Source organism: Vanessa cardui, chromosome 18 (genome assembly GCF_905220365.1).
Source record: "Vanessa cardui chromosome 18, ilVanCard2.1, whole genome shotgun sequence".
Taxonomy (NCBI): Eukaryota; Metazoa; Arthropoda; class Insecta; order Lepidoptera; family Nymphalidae; genus Vanessa; species Vanessa cardui.
In genome coordinates this window covers 11,539,041-11,555,687 of record NC_061140.1, presented here as the reverse complement: position 1 = coordinate 11,555,687, position 16,647 = coordinate 11,539,041, and the positions used below count along the sequence as shown (strand labels likewise).

Genomic DNA, 16,647 nt, shown 5'->3' with positions numbered 1-16,647 from the left:
TAGGAGGTATATGACTATCTCCTTTACATTATTATAGTAGAATAAAAGTAAAAAAAGTAAAGTAACAGCCTGTAAATTTCCCACTGCTGAGATAAGGCCTCCTCTTCCATTAAGGAGAGAGATTGGAACATATTCCACCACGCTGTTCCAATGCGGGTTGGTGGAATGCACATGTGACAGAATTTCGATGAAATTAGACACATGCAGGTTTCCTCACGATGTTTTCCTTCACCGCCGAGCACGAGATGAATTATAAACACAATTAAGCACATATATATAGTGGTGCTTGCCTGGGTTTGAACCCGCAATCATCGGTTAAGATGCACGCGTTCTAACCACTGGGCCATCTATAGTAGAATAGTATTTCAAAAATAAATATATTAAAATATTAATTTCTGGTCCGGTTGTAAAAGTATTCGCCTGATGAGTGACCAAATTAAAAAAAAATGACTAATATTTTATGGGTGTCTGCTTAAATTATAACACCTGAAAAAAAATCTATATAGCATTTTTCATCTTCGAGATATATGAAATGAGTGTATTCGATCCACATTATACACAAAAACGAAACGGAAAATAATAAAAGACAAACAGCTACAATCAAACATCGCATAGTTTCAAATGTTTTATTCTGATAAAAACATGTAATGAAATACCACACAAAGTCTTACCTTAGACTATAAACATTATACATCTGCAATTCCATTAATTTTACATTGTGATAAAAACATCACGTTAAAAAATTATAAATCTAATACAATTAAGATTAGAATGCAAAAAATGCAATAAACATTCTCATTTACTCTAACAGCTACACCACATGAATCGAACGTTCGGTGTTACAAACTATTTAATAGTATCCTTAGAGGATTAAAAATCGCATGTTGCGTCGTGCCAAGTGTACAAGAGTTATCAAAACGTTTGCTAACACGTGATGAACTATAGTATAGTTTCTTCAGTAGTAACTAAACAATACTACACCGACGAAATTCCTAAATAATGAGATTCCTCGGTTCCCTACGTGTCTCAGTGAACACATCTCGATGTATGAAAGTCAACCTTTCTACTTAATACTCTACAGAGTGGAACGAGAATGCAACCTAGGTCTGGACATTTTCAAGATTAAATCTAAATCTACGCCTAGAGACATCCAAAAATTCGATATAAAATAGTGTCCGCTCCCGAGGCGAGACCGTCGTACTCACTCCCCGCTCACGGCTTGGAGGCCGGCGGGCCCGGCGACGACGTCTTGTGGGCGTCCTCCGGGAACTGCTTTTCGACCTGCTCCGCGACCCACCTCTTCACCTTCTGCTCCGTCCAGAAGCCGTCGTAGAAGATGGTCGGCTTGATCCAGCAGCCCTGCGGGGGCGGCGCGAAGTGGTCCTCGCGCGCCTTGCACTCGCGGCCCACCAGCAGGTTGCGCGGCGGGAAGTTCAGGTTAACGTTGGCCGGCGCGCGCTCCAGCGGCTCGTAGGCGAAGTGCCACGGGCCCGCGTACTCGTAGTAGTTGGGGAACAGCGGCGGCGCGGCCGGCGGCGCCAGGCGCGGCGGCGCGCCGAACAGCGGCGCGCACGGCACCGGCTGCAGCACGAAACTTACGTTGGAGCCGGGCCGCTGCGGCGCCGACGCGGGCGGCGCGGGGGGCGCGGGGGGGCGCGCGCGGCGCGTTGGCGGCGGGCGCGCGGTTGGCGGCCGGCGGCAGGTTGGCGGGCATCGGGTGCGCCTTGGCCACGGGCGGGATGGTGGCGCTCTTCACGTTGACGCAGGGCGGCGCGGGCTCCTTGCGGACGCTGGGCTTGGGGGAGTTCCTCGGCTCGGCGAGCCTGTTGAGCGCATTGGGGTTGTTCTCGGGGAGCGGCTCGACGGGCTCCAACCGATGCGCATCGAGCAATTCGGCGAGCTCGGTCGCGACGGCACCCCCAAAGGAGAGCAACGTCTCGCGGAGCGCGTTGGTGACGGCACACTGTATGAACAAGTATAGATAGATAAAAAATTATTATTATTACTAATATACTGTGCATATATATGTGTGTACAAACCTTCCTAGCCCTATGGATGGCAGCTCCTTTGTTTGGTGCAAGAGAGGTTGCATAGCCAATGTTTTCTCTATGTATGTCAAGAGTCTTAACTTTGACTGACACGAAAGCTACTACCCCAGCTGTATATTTGCCATTTGACATCTCCACAAAATCTGCATGGTAAATATATAAATTAAAACACCTTGCTTTTATAAAATACCATTAAACAATTAAAAAAAAATTAAATACGGAATATATAATTCAATAGATAAATAAATAGAATAATTCAATAGATAAATCTCAACAAACCTAAATCTTGCTTGGTGACAGACCAGCTCCAGTTATTGAAACCCCACTGTGCATGCCCAAAATTGATAAGCTGTTGTCGTCGTTGCAATGGTTCCTCCTCTTCCAATAATCCCTCCAAAGGCATGCCATTGCTATCCGGCTGTAAAAATATAACTTACAAAGGTGAAAACTTAATAAGAAGAATAAAATGTTATCTTTGTACCCATATATTACTTATATACAATGTGCTTAAGTATGCAGTTAACCAACACAATTTAGACAGAGATTTAGAACATTTTAAAGGTAATATAATAAAAAACCAAACTAAACAGAGCATTGTAACAATTGTCACAACTATAGCATACGGAAATATCTTAGTACTTTTTCATAGTGATATAATTTTAAAACAATCTAAACATATAACTAAATCACTCATTAATAAAGATATTGCTAATAATATTATTGACCTATACATATACTTAAAAGTTATCATGTTATTATTTTACTTCTTATGTCACCCCTATATTAAAATTAAAAAAAGCCCTTAAGATATCCTAGTAAAAAAAACGGCAATACTTTTGTAAACAAATTATGAAAGTTCATGAAAATATATAATTTAATTAAGAATATGAAGTGATAATAGGCTTTCATGAAGAACAGGTTTTTGTTTTTATTTTAAATAAATAACATTACCATCTTTATGCTGCAGTTCGCAACGGGAAAGCCTTGTTTTCTCTGCATCCTTATGAAGGAATAAAATAAAAATATGCCGGATTCAGAATGTACTTGCAAGAAATATCTTTTCACTATCACAAATATTTATAAAAGTATCAAAAAGAATACTTGCAGACAATATGACAAATCAAACTTCAAGTCTCTTTAGCGATTCCAATTCGCAAAATATACACATTCCTAACAAAACAATTATTGGCATTTTGCGCGGAACAGGGAAATTTAACCTGACACTCCGTTTCAGGGTTTTCATTTCAACTCCGCAATCTGTATTTTGTCGTTGCCGCGTCCTGGTTATGATAATTGCTTATTGAGTTATATTAAATAAAATAAAACACTAATAAACCTAACTACAACAATTTATTTTTGTTTAATATAATAAAAATTCTTGTCGTTTTTGGATGTATTGTTTCCTCTTAATTTAAAAAATATAGTATAAAACTTGTAACATTGGTCTACAAATATGAAGTCTTAAACTTAATACAAAAAATAAGTTGAATAATTACAGATTTTGTTATTATTATAAACATATTTTTGTAAATAACTAGAAATAATAATGATAATTTCAAATGGTTTTCTAAACAGAAGTTTTAAATAAACTGTCAATGTCTACTATCCATGTTCATTACGGACAAATTGGTTAGATCGGTACAGTTTTTTCCGAAACGAATTTATAATTTTTATATTATACTCTTTGGGTACATTTTTGTATTAAGGCAGCTATTTTTCGCCGGCTAGATTAAATTATTTTCTCAATATATTTTAAATCAATAGGAAGGTATTTTATCAACAAAAAATGTCCCAAACATTAGATATAGATGGAAGTGTATTAGAAGGGGTAATAAATAGCATATATGAGTTAAATATAACGTAATAAATTATATATAAAGTAATGTTATACATTTATTACAGGGAGGCCAAATCCTACGTATATCAATTTCACTGAGTGCTATACTCGGTATCCCAGTTAGGGTAACCAATATTCGCGCAGGTCGTAGTAAGCCGGGATTAGCTGCACAACATTTAAAAGGTAAAATCAACTATCGTTAAAATAATTTAAAAAAGAACTTAATTTAATACAGTTATAATAGATCAATTACATTTTTAGGTATTCAATTAGTAGCCACAATGTGTCAAGCAAAGATGAAAGGTGCCAACATTGGGTCTACAGAAATTGAATTCATTCCTGGTAAACTCAGAGGAGGACACTATCTGGCTGATACACAGACTGCAGGGTTGGTATTCTCATTTCACTTGACCCTCCCAGTATAAAACATACTTTTCTAATTTATTATGGCCCCCTTGTAAATAATTGCTAATGTATGAATGGATGGATTATGGATAATAAAGGACGAACATACTAACCTTTTCTATTTATGCAAATATTATAAGAGGTCCACTTTTTTTGTGCTTATGCAAGAGACTACAAGACTGATCCAATTTAAAAAAAAAGTTACACTGATAGAAAGATACAATATTCAGTGTTAAGTTAGGTCTTCCTAACTTATATTTTGATTTAAGTATATTGTGTCCTATAATTTAGGCATATGCAAAGCTATGTTTCTGTATTGTGGTAATGATACATATACATTTTTTTGTATGTTTATTTTGAATACTGAGCCCTTCCTTATATTTAGTATGCTGAGGTCTCCTTTGAGAATGAGTGTGAAGTGATTTTGAAGTGTCTATTGTGTGTGTGGTGAAATTTTTATTATATAATATGAAATCAAACTTAATTAATGAATTTAAGAATAACATTATAAATACTGATGATTAATTTGTAACTAATTACCTGTATTTATATTTTCAGATCAATAAGTTTGCTGCTCCAGGTAGCTCTGCCATGCGCACTGTTTGCAGATTCTGGTGTGACACTTGATTTGAGGGGAGGTACCAATGCTGATATGGCACCACAGATAGATTACATGGAAAGAGTTTTCCGGAATATTCTAAAAAGATTTAATGCTGATTTCAACATGAACATACTACGGAGGGGGTGAGGTATTATATGTGAAGCTTCAGTAGCTTTACAGTAGACGAATCGATCATTGTAAAAACATGTTACTTGTGTAAAAAGTATAAATGTAGGCATTTCTTGTATGTGGCATTCATATTAAATGTTAGAGTAAATATTTTTCTGGATGTTAGATAGTCATTTGATAATTAGTTAGTTTCCACAAACTTTTTTTCTATTGCTAATGTGATTATAAGGAATATATTGTCTCTATTAGAATATTAAAAAAAATAGAATAAATGGTATGCCACTATCTTAAACCTCTAAGCATACTCAAAGGTTATTCATTTTTATTTTGTTATAATTTCTAGTATAACTTGATATGGTATTATTAATTCAATTTTTTTGTGCCATTACTCATGAATTAGTCCAAGAATTGTAGCACCAAAAATCGGTCCGCTCTGCATAAAATCCTTCTACGTGATTTTTCGATTGGATTATGTCAGAGGGTGCCTTCTAAGTATAAAACCGAGTTTCTGTCGTCCGAAACCGCGAGCGTTCGCCGCCATCTTGGAAAACGTTTTTTTGCATATGTATATCTCGGAAACGGTAGGTTTTACGTTAAAAACCGAAGTAATCTTTTTTGTAGAGAACAAAATTTCCCACCTCTTTTATACCAAACTTTTCCCCCTATTGTTAATATTTTCCGATATATTTAATTTAAAAAAAAAAAACATTTTATTTTGTTTTTGTAAAATTGTTCGGTTTTATACTTGGGGGGCACCCTCCGACATAATCCAATCGAAAAATCACGTAGAAGGATTTTATGCAGAGCGGATATCTAAACATCTTGGACTAAATGTTGAAGAATCAAAATGTCTTACTACTAAAGCATTTGGAACAGATAATATATATGTTTTACATAAATGGGAAAACAGTATTATATTAAGTAAAGTAATATATCTCAAAATTATAAATTACTTAGTGGTGTAGGGCTTTGTGTAAGCTCGTCTAGGTACCACCCACTCATCAGATATTTGGCCGTCAAACAGTAATTTATTTCGGTTTGGGTTTAGGGTGAGTGAGCCAGTGGTATTAACGGTACAAGCTACATAACATCTTAGTTCTCAAGGTCGGTCATGCATTAGGAAGTAAGGAATGGTTAACATTTCCGATAAAGAAAATGTTTATCATTTGACTGTTCACCTGCCTATAACAAAAAATAACAAAAAATTATCTACTATAGTTTGAAGCATAAATATACTTTTTGCGTATTGGTACAAGATTAAAAAACTTTAGTAATTAAATTACGATTTGCATTGCAGGTATTTCCCTAAGGGCGGCGGTCACGTTCGCGTGAAAATTAATCCAGTCCGAAGTATAAGTGGAGTTTGTCTGACAGAAAGGGGCCACATTCTAGAGATCACAGGGACCAGTTTTGTCGCGGGAACCTTACCTATCAAGGTATATTTCATTACTGTTCATTAGTATTATATCTTATTAGTAAAGTAAAAGTAAAGTAACTAAATTTCCAACTGCTGAGATAAGGCCTAATCTTCCATTGAGGAGAGGGTTTGAACATATTCCACCACGCTGTTCCAATGCAGGTTGGTGGAATGCACATGTGGCATGTTCGATGAAATTAGACACATGCAGGTTTCCTTACGATGTTTTCCTTCACCGCCAAGCCCGAGATGAATTATAAACACAATTAAGCACATATATAGTGGTGCTTGCCTGGGTTTGAACCCGCAATCATCGGTTAAGATGCACGCGTTCTAACCACTGGGCCATCTCAGCTCCTTTTATTATATTCATTTAATTTGCCTTCACGTCGTAATAGATACAGTCAAATAAATCACACAATACTCTATCATTTACAATTTACTATTAAATGTTAGCTTATTTTATTTTGGATTTTTATACAGCTGGCGTATTTGATGGCTGACGGAGCGAAGCGGGAACTAACTACGGAGCACAATGTAAACATACACAGTTACAAGGAGGACAGGCACATGGCGCCCGACAACTGCAATGGAATAATGTGAGACGTCATATTTTATAATTATAATACATTAATAAATCTTTAAAGGTTGATTATGCTAAAACATACTATAAAAATTTATGTTTTGCATTGCTTAATATAGTATAAATTAGACTGGGGCCACTTGACAAGTGTGAGTTGAACTTTTTAATTATATAGGAATTAGTGTTGAAATCATATTTTTAGGCAAATTTTGTGACTTAACTAGCTAGCATTAATTGCTTGCAATATGAAGTATTGGTCAGACAGCTATGTAACGATTAAATAAAAACTTTGCTTTGATTTCAATGCAAAAAGAATAACTGATCTCTCGGGGTTGCAAACAGTGGAGGGTTCCTTGGGGACTTATTCTTGGTCCATTTCCTCATTTATAATATCTTATCTGATAGATAGTAAATATAAGTGAGTAATGCTTCTATATTTGAATAAATGATTTGTATGAAATTAAAACAGAAAATAAATATAATAAATAAATATGAGACAACATCACATACATTACTCTGATCCTACTGTAAGTAGCTGAAGCACTTGTGTTATGGAAATCAGAAGTAACGACGGTACCACAAACACCGAGACCCAAGATAACACAGAAAACTAATGTTAATCAACATCGACTCGGCCGGGAATCGAACCCGGGACCTCGGAGTGGCGTACCCATGAAAACCGGTGTACACACCACACACACACGACCATGGAGGTCGTCGACGAGAAAAGAGGTTTATTGCTCGATATATGTCCGCAGCCTGTCGTGCTCGTCGTCGTCGGGCTGCGCGCTGGGCGCGGACGCGCTGGGCCGGCGCGGCACGGACGCGGCCGACGTGGGCCGCCTCGCCGCGCATGCGCTGCGCACCACGCTGCGCAGCGGCGCCTGCCTCGACCCGCACGCGCAGGTACCGCGAGTGACGTCACTAAGGGCCTGGCCGGTGCGGGATGAGGTGCGGCGTGAGGGGCGGCGGGCGGTGCGGATTGCGGTGGTATGCCACACAGTGGCGTAGCTATCGTAGGGCCAGGTGGTGCAATGCACCAGGGCCCCGGAGTTTAGGGGGCCCTCTTAACTAAACCTTAAGCTTGTGAAGCTATAAAATCACGACATAACACAACATAAGAGCATAAGATTTGTTACTTGGTATGTATATATTAAAAGGGTAATTATAAGTTAAAGAGGGTTGGACAAGAGAGGGTGAGGGCCCAAATCTTTTTCTCTGCACCGGGGCCCTTTCTCACCTAGCTACGCCACTGATGCCACAGCTCGACCAGTTGCGACCGCGGCGGTCAACGCGCGTTAAAAACAAAATTATTTGTTTTGGTCGCGCGTTGGCTAGTCCGTCCACTTGATGCCGCCGCGCGCGCCGCTTTGAGCTGTGGCCGCCTCGATACTCTCTAGTACATTTGTTTCGCTCGCACACCGCGCCGCTCGCCGCGCCGCAATAAGCTGTGGCCAGGCGGTAACACCTCCGATTAAACTTATCCACGGCTTATATTGTTAGTAAACAATGTCAGATAATATGCCGTTTGATGCTTTGTAATGCAATAGTGTACGACAACATTTATTTATTATATTAAGGCCGTCGGTAGGAGTGTGTCGGTTCCGCCCCCCCCCCCAACTGTTTCTAAATAGGCGTGTATATATAGATGCGTTAATTTTTTTTTTTAATCTTATAGACTGGTGGACGAGCATATGGGCCACCTAATGGTAAGTGGTCACCATCACCCATAGACAATGACGCTGTAAGAAAAATTAACTATTCCTTACATGTACCACCAACCTTGGGAACTAAGATGTTATGTCCCTTGTGCCCGTAGTTGCACTGGCTCCCTCACCCTTCAAATTGGAACACAACAATACTGAGTACTGTTATTTGGCGGTAGAATAACTGATGAGTGGGTGGTACCTACCCAGACGGGCTTGCACAAAGCCCTACCACCAAGTAAAAATAAGTTAATATATAAGCGTCACAAAAAATATGAAATTAGTATTTATATGTTACAAATTAAACGTCAAAATGTATCATCATCGTTACAGGACCAAGTGATATTGTACATGGCGCTGGCAGAGGGGCGCTCGTGTGTGCGCGCCGGTGAGGTCACGCTGCACACACGCACAGCTATCTATATCTGCGAGATGATCGCAAAGGTAATGAATAAAAATTATATATTATTTAAATAAAACTATTTATAACGGATGAATCGCGTATATTAATTATTTTTAAACATCCCGACGTTTCGAGCACTTTGCAGTGTTCGTGGTCACGGGCAAATAGTTTTATTTAAATGTGTAATCATCGCGAAAATTTAAGACAACATTATATATTATTATATATTGATTTTCTATGATCATCTACATACTACAACTTTATTTGTTTAGTAAGCTTTTTTTATAAATTGTTGCCTTTCAGGTGAAATTTAACATTCAACAGGAGGGTGAACAGAATTTAATCGAGTGCACCGGCTTAGGACTTATTAATAAATTTATTTTAGGCGAATAAAGTCAATAAATTTAGATATTGTATTTGCATTTGTAACTTAATAACATTTATTGGCGTGTTATTAAACTGTATCCCCACTTTTGTAAAAAAAAAAAAACGAATTGCCATAGGAATCATATAAAGTATCGACCCAGCATTATAAAACCCTAACAATTCGTACTGTGCGGTTGTGTGTTGCGACGAAGCTTTATTGATTCCAGATGATATTTTAAGTGAAAAATTCCGTTTTAAATAAACACATGTCATTCTCTTATTTAATAATAATTTTTAGAAGATTAATTATAATTAATGCCAAAAATGTGTGTCGTTAAATCAGTATACTATATAATCTGTGAAATGTATTATGACGTAACTATTAGCGAGTGTATTGCTCTCGTGTAATTGTATGAAATGATTTATTTTTGTGCTGAATTATTTTCAGTTGTACCAAGTAATTGTGTTAAGTTTGTAAAATTATTTATTTTAGGATTAATTTACACGTAAAAGTCCAGTGTAGCAGACGAAGTGTATATCGTAATTAATTAAGATAAAAATATATTTATAATTATTTCAGTCAGACTGATTTTTTTATATATTAATAAATAATTTTGTATTTTTGTTTCCATGTAAAATAAATATTGTGAAATACATTTTGGTCTTTTAATATCTCGAGGAGTGTACATGCGACTTTTAACAACTGACCGTTTTGATAATTGTTCCGGAAATTATTAGGCGTCCATTATTTTTGAAATAGTTTTAAAATCTCTTGGGTACCCTTTGATAATAATAAAATTGTGATATACTAACTAGAAATATTGTTATAAAAAGTTATGAGTAAAACAGCGAAACAATTGATTTAAATGTAATATGTACCAATTAAAATTTCTGAATCAAATAATAGTTTTTTTACAATATTTTTTATAACTTTGGGCTCCGAGACGATTTAATTCAATTTTTGGTTATAATGTTAGAAAAAATTTAAGTATAAGTTATTCAATCCAATTTTTATAACAGTTCGATAGAATAGGTTTTTATTGAAATTAGGGATATAGTTTTTATTAAAAATAATCCTTCTTTTTTCATATTGTCCTGAAGGGTTAAAATCGACATAATTTAATATGATTCCAATAACAGATGCCTTTTAAACCCTAGGTCAGACAGTGGATGGGGCGAAAGTGTATCAGCGTCGTTTACTATCCGCTTTTTGACCATACTACATAATGACCAGTCCAAGCGAACTGTGCGGTTTAGAATATAATATACCCATTTAAAATAATTACATATGAATAAAAAACGGCGTGTCACAAAGCGTGAAGTATAATAAATAAAACATATTTATTGACATATTTATTTAATTCTTTTTTATCCCAACATTTGCGTTGTCTACAGTAATTAATTCGGTACACAATTCCTAGTTACAACCGTACAAAAAACAAATTAAGACGCCGCATTACGAAACGAATTACGGCCCACATATTATATAATACGTTATTCTAATATATCTAACGCTAGTGGAAATTGTAAAAAAAGCGAAGACATATTGATATATGTGTGAAAGAAATGCTCAGAAAACTCATACAGATATTAGTATTGACAAACTTATAAACATACGTAAATATGCGTATAAAATCGTAATTTATTTGTGTAAATGTTTCAATGAATATTTATTATAACCGGTACGCTATTACCTACATATTATTTATTTTACATGTAAGCTTATCACCTTCCTTAGATACTTTCAAAGTATTTATCTGAAACCAAATTTAAAAAAAGAACAATAATATTAAAAAAAAACTATAGGAATGATGTTTAACGGATATTTAGTTAAGCACTCATCTTTCTCTTTCTATCACCAGTGATTAGATAGATATTCGAAAGAAAAAAACGCGATTATAAAAAAAAAAAATACCCACTGAATATAATTTACAGGAAAGATTATTACTTTAAAAAATAATATGTATGTTTTTCGACAATCTATTTAAGATTTGTTAAAAATTTTCATTAATTACTGATTTTGAAAATATTGTGACAATTGATTCAATTTATGAATATAAAGCAGTTAATTCGATAATTACTTAAAAGTAGAAATATTTATAACACCACGCTTTAATTGCTTACGCGGTAAGATAGATCTAATTTTCTTTACGACAATATTTTGTAAATTGGTAACATTAGATACAAAAATATTTTAGAAGGATTGTTTTAAACAAAAAAATAAACTTATTCATCTAACACTCACATCAGTCACAAAATATATTTATATATTGATTCCATTTTTAACACCATTATGTGAGGATTAACCAAAAAGTATTTTATATACATCATTTAAAGGTATAAATGACTAATTAAATTTAAAAAAAAAAGTATAAAAAATTACACAATTTAGCCTTACTCATCAATATATTATGCAATTTCAAATAAATAATGGAAGATTATACAAGGAAGTCACATCAATAAAAAACAAATTATTATTTTCGATCCTCATCGGACATTTGTTTTCCATATCAGCCATGGTCCCTCACCATCGTCATGGAGATAAAAAATATTTTTCCGTAATGTTATCTAATTCACAATGTGCCGCTTATTTGTGCTTCGAATTTGGCGGGGCGATGGTCTAATCTGACTTCTTTGTTTTACTGCTGTCAACGGGGGATTCAACGATAGCTGGTTGATCTTCATAGCTGAGGAAAAGTAAGAGAATATTAATACACATCTCATTTTATTTAAAATATAAATAAATTAGATTTTAGAATAACGAAAGTAATTTTACTTACTTAAATAAGGCATTAATGTCTCCTCTCAGTAGAGCAAGGGTCAAAGGAGTACCTAGACAAGCTGGTACCAGGTACAACAAAGCGGGTTGAGCATGTTTGAATATGTGCATCACGAGGATGGTAGCTAACAGGCCCAGGATGTAAGCGGAGAATGTGGCTCTGAAGTAGAACTCTGAATTACGTTTCAAACTCTTGTCGAACCTCAGCAGGAGAGCGATGAAGATGCCGGGTACTACAATGTCTCCAAGTCCAAGCATAGCAAAGTTACTAGCGTTCAGACCATTTACTAGCAAGTCTTGAGGGAATACCACTGTGGATAAATTAGATTAATCAATAAATAATAATATAAAATTGTTTATTTTAGTTTAATTGTAATTTAAAAAAAAAAATTAACTAATAAGTGTCATAATACACTTATACAATTTATCTTTATTTTGGTCAAAAATCTATGGTTTGGTTATACATCTATTTGTTGTTTTTTTAGTTCAGTCAGTTTATAGTTTATTAGTTAAATAATGAAAGCTGAAAGACCCTTTTACACCAACATATATAAAACATGAACCCTCATGAATAAAATGTAGGAACCATAGTAATAAACATTTGTTAAAATTTGGTATCAAGGAAGCCTTAATACCAAGGCTACTATTTTTTTCCTACTTCTATTCTATTTAAAACTTAATGCGGACGAAAACTATTTATTAACTTAATACATATTACAGGCTTACATTTGATAGGTGCTTCAAAGGACTTAGCAACGGTGACCATAACATTAGTGCCGAACACCCAGAAGATGTCGTAAAGGAAAAGTCCACAAAGCAGGATGCAGCCTGTCACTACGTTGTTGAGGTGGAGCAACTCCACGCCGTTGATGGCGAAGGCGATACCGAAGAGGTTGTTGGCGATCCAGTGCTGGAATGAATGAATGAATGAATGAATGTGCTGGTATTTATTTATTTAATGTTTTTGCATATTTCTAAACTCATTTTTTATAAAATTCATCTCATCTCTAGCAAGCTAGTTTGGGTAGAATGTGAATCTGCCACATTGGGACAGCATTGAGGAATAAGCTACAAGCCTTTTCCTCAAATTCCGAAGAAGCTTTTGTCCAACAGAAGGATATTTATAGGCTTTTTTTTACATTAGTTTTCATATGCAATTCAATTTCTTATTTATAATATTATAATTGATACTCTTAGATAATAAGCTGGTAGCTTCACTTAATTGTTAATTGACGATTTAAAAGTGCTTGTAAAAGCCCACTTGAATAAAGTTTATTTTGATTTTGAATATTGAACCAAATATAGGAACATATGTCTTGTTAGAAAATCTACCACATATGTATTCATCAAACACTGCTGCTAGTTAATTTAATGTGACTAACCTTCTTGAGAAGATACCAAGCTCCGAGACACAAGGATATGACAAGGCATATCACATCATAGGAAGTAAACTTATAGTTGACGATGTCTGAGCGGTTATCGCGCTCCCCACGGGTGAATAGAATGTGGTACGGTAAGTTGGGAACTGATGCTGGCACAATCAACGATATTATTGGGCTGAAATAGAAAAATCAAATAAATATACATTATACACACTAACAAACTAAGTTGATATTTTCATTTAAGGCTCTTCAAAGAAAAATAAATAAGATTCTCAGTATTTACAGACTTAGATACAGTAGTCAGAATATACCTGAATTAATAATTTACATTTTCTTAGGAATCTTTAAGTGTCGATGGAAATGAATAAAAGTGATTCCTCTTCTTGTGTCACATACATTTGTATCTAAATATGTTTCATCTAACTTACTGATTATATGAGCTTTAAGCTATGAAAACTTAAGTATTCACATGTTAGAATTTATATTACATTTAGAGTTTATATTATAATGTAGATATATTTTTTTAAATATTTAAGAAATATTAACCATTCTTTACATCACCAAACAGGCACAATTATATATAATACATTGGGTATTAAGATATTATGTCCCTTGTACAATTATATTGTAATTATATTTTTTACTCTATGTAAGCAATTAGAGAAATACTTAATTAAGGTTTATGAATTTATATTTTTATACTAACAATTATTTTAATAATTAATGAATGATTAATGATATTACCATTATACAAAAACACAATACATTGTTTAGTTATAAAAATCACACAAGGTTAATGGATATTTTTCTCAATATATTGTTAGTTTTATTGACTTGATACTCTTAAGTAACACTCTAAAGATAAATTACATTATTTATCTTTAGAGTGGTTTTCATTAATTGTGTATTTAAGGTGTTATTTGCGTAATTAAGGTGTATCATTTTGAATATATATGCAACATATACATAGTATACTAAATTATATATTGTCTTAGCATAACAATATCAAATACTATATCAATAAAATAAGATAAATCATACAGACCTTAACAAATGACTCAGTGCCAGAACACCAAGGAAGAAGAAATATCCAGTAAGAAGAAGATTGATGTACTCCTTGGAGAAGAATTGGAAAAATATATAGAGGGCAAAAAGCGCACAGGATGCAATCAGTGGGAACATCAAAGCATCCTTATTTGACATTGTCTCCGGCCTCTCCCCAGATTCCTGAAATTAAATTATATACCATAGAGTTACATACCTGATAGAATAATAATAACAATATAAATAAAATATTTCAATAATTACAACATATAATAAAGTCTTTTCTAACTATTAAAATGTGGATTTTATAATACTACTGTCTAATATTAAAGCTAGAGAACTTGATAAAGGCAACAGCCTACAAAATAATTTTACAGCCAATTACCTATTATAATGTCATCTTGATCAGTCAATTATAAAAAAATAATATTTAAATTTTATTTCATTTATGTAAGTAAAAAGTAAAAAAAAAAATTATACATCTGTTTAAGATTTTTTTTAATTGGATTATTTATTTTTACCCGACTGCCAAAGAAGGAGGGTAATGTTTTTCGAGTGTATGTAAGTATGTATGTATGTCTTTTCCTTTGTGACCTCCTGTAGCCTAAACGGCTTGATGGATTTTGATGTATGAGGTATCGTTAGATTTGTCTTGATTACGGGAGTGTCATAGGATACATTTTATCCTAAAAGTCCCACGGGATAAAGACATAATAATATTTTTTCTAAATTTCCCTTTAAAAAAATATGTATGCGGTATCATTAGATTCATTTCAATCACGGGAGTAATTAATATAGGATACGTTTTTTCTCAAAATTCCCACGGGAACATGTTAATTCTGCGTCAACGCAAAGTTTTACTCTTTTTTTAGTGTGCAGTCGGGTATTTTGTTTTTTTAATAATTAAATATGTCATTATTAATAATACAAGTTTTTACTTTTCTGACAGATAAATCACAGTCAGAAGTTTATTCCCTTGATCATAATATTAATCAGTATACATATAAAACAAAAGTGTATAGTTTAATTGCTCTATATATATTATTTTAATATTGGAATTATTATAAAAATAATAGTAAATATAACTTCTAAAATGTTAAAGGCTAAGATAAGGAAATATGGTAATTGTTACATTGAATTCATGATTGAGGGGAGATAAAGACACATTCAAGTAAAAAAAAAATAATTGTATGTATCACTATTCTGTTGTTGAAGTCGCGAACAAAATATGCCACGATGACATTACGTGCACATTTCTGATTGGAAGCGCCGAATATAAAATTCAAACATAAAACCATGTTGTTTATATGAGTTGAACAGATTTACTTACCTTTTGTTCCTTTAAATATTTCACAGAGCGAAAGGCACCAAAGAATATGGGTAAAATAGCCATTATCACTAAACTTAAGTAGGCAATCGCGACTCCTTCAATACTCGATGTTGGCTTATCAGTAACATTTTGTACGGTTTCCCTCACAGTTTCTTCTATGTTTATAGGAATTTCAGTAACTGATTCTGCCATTGTAATTAATTTTATTGAAATATATGCACTGCCTAGCTTCTCTCTCGTCGAGTAAGGTTTGACAGAAAAATGACAAGTGTACACTTGTACAGTGTACAGTTAGAATTAATAAGTTGGTAATCCTTCGATATGGTCTAGGAGAGATATTGGTTTATTTAATTATTCTATAACATTGTAATACTGGTACCATTGGTAGCTTATTATATCTATTCCTAAATCACAAGTCAGTACTAAAACTAGTTAATTATTAGAAGCCAAATGTTATATCCATATTAAAATATTTTAAATTTAATATGAGTAATAAACAAAACAAATTGATTAATAAACAATAAAAATGTATTTATATTTTATACAGCTTTTTAAATATGTATGTTTTGAATTATAAATATAAAAAATATCAGTAAACCATCATTTTACAAATAAAA

The 16,647-nt window shown here is 34.1% G+C and overlaps 2 protein-coding genes and 1 pseudogene across 2 annotated transcripts; 1 reads left to right on the top strand and 2 right to left on the bottom strand.

Annotated features, from left to right (window-relative positions):
* Window positions 1-595: 595 nt before the first annotated feature.
* Window positions 596-3,311, bottom strand: LOC124537349 (annotated as a pseudogene).
* A 280-nt stretch (window positions 3,312-3,591) lies between these two features.
* On the top strand, window positions 3,592-10,122 carry LOC124537350 (RNA 3'-terminal phosphate cyclase). Its single transcript, XM_047114178.1, has 9 exons — window positions 3,592-3,876; window positions 3,951-4,068; window positions 4,147-4,273; window positions 4,849-5,034; window positions 6,318-6,456; window positions 6,921-7,036; window positions 7,779-7,926; window positions 9,060-9,170; window positions 9,433-10,122. The coding sequence occupies exons 1-9, from the start codon at window positions 3,835-3,837 to the stop codon at window positions 9,520-9,522; spliced, it is 1,077 nt and encodes a 358-aa protein (XP_046970134.1). The 5' UTR covers window positions 3,592-3,834; the 3' UTR covers window positions 9,523-10,122.
* A 1,760-nt stretch (window positions 10,123-11,882) lies between these two features.
* LOC124537404 (minor histocompatibility antigen H13) lies at window positions 11,883-16,313 on the bottom strand. The gene is made up of 6 exons (XM_047114239.1): window positions 16,031-16,313; window positions 14,702-14,883; window positions 13,657-13,831; window positions 13,001-13,184; window positions 12,276-12,585; window positions 11,883-12,182 (listed from the first exon to the last, which is right to left on the bottom strand). The coding sequence occupies exons 1-6, from the start codon at window positions 16,220-16,222 to the stop codon at window positions 12,116-12,118; spliced, it is 1,110 nt and encodes a 369-aa protein (XP_046970195.1). The 5' UTR covers window positions 16,223-16,313; the 3' UTR covers window positions 11,883-12,115.
* Between the last annotated feature and the right edge of the window lie 334 nt (window positions 16,314-16,647).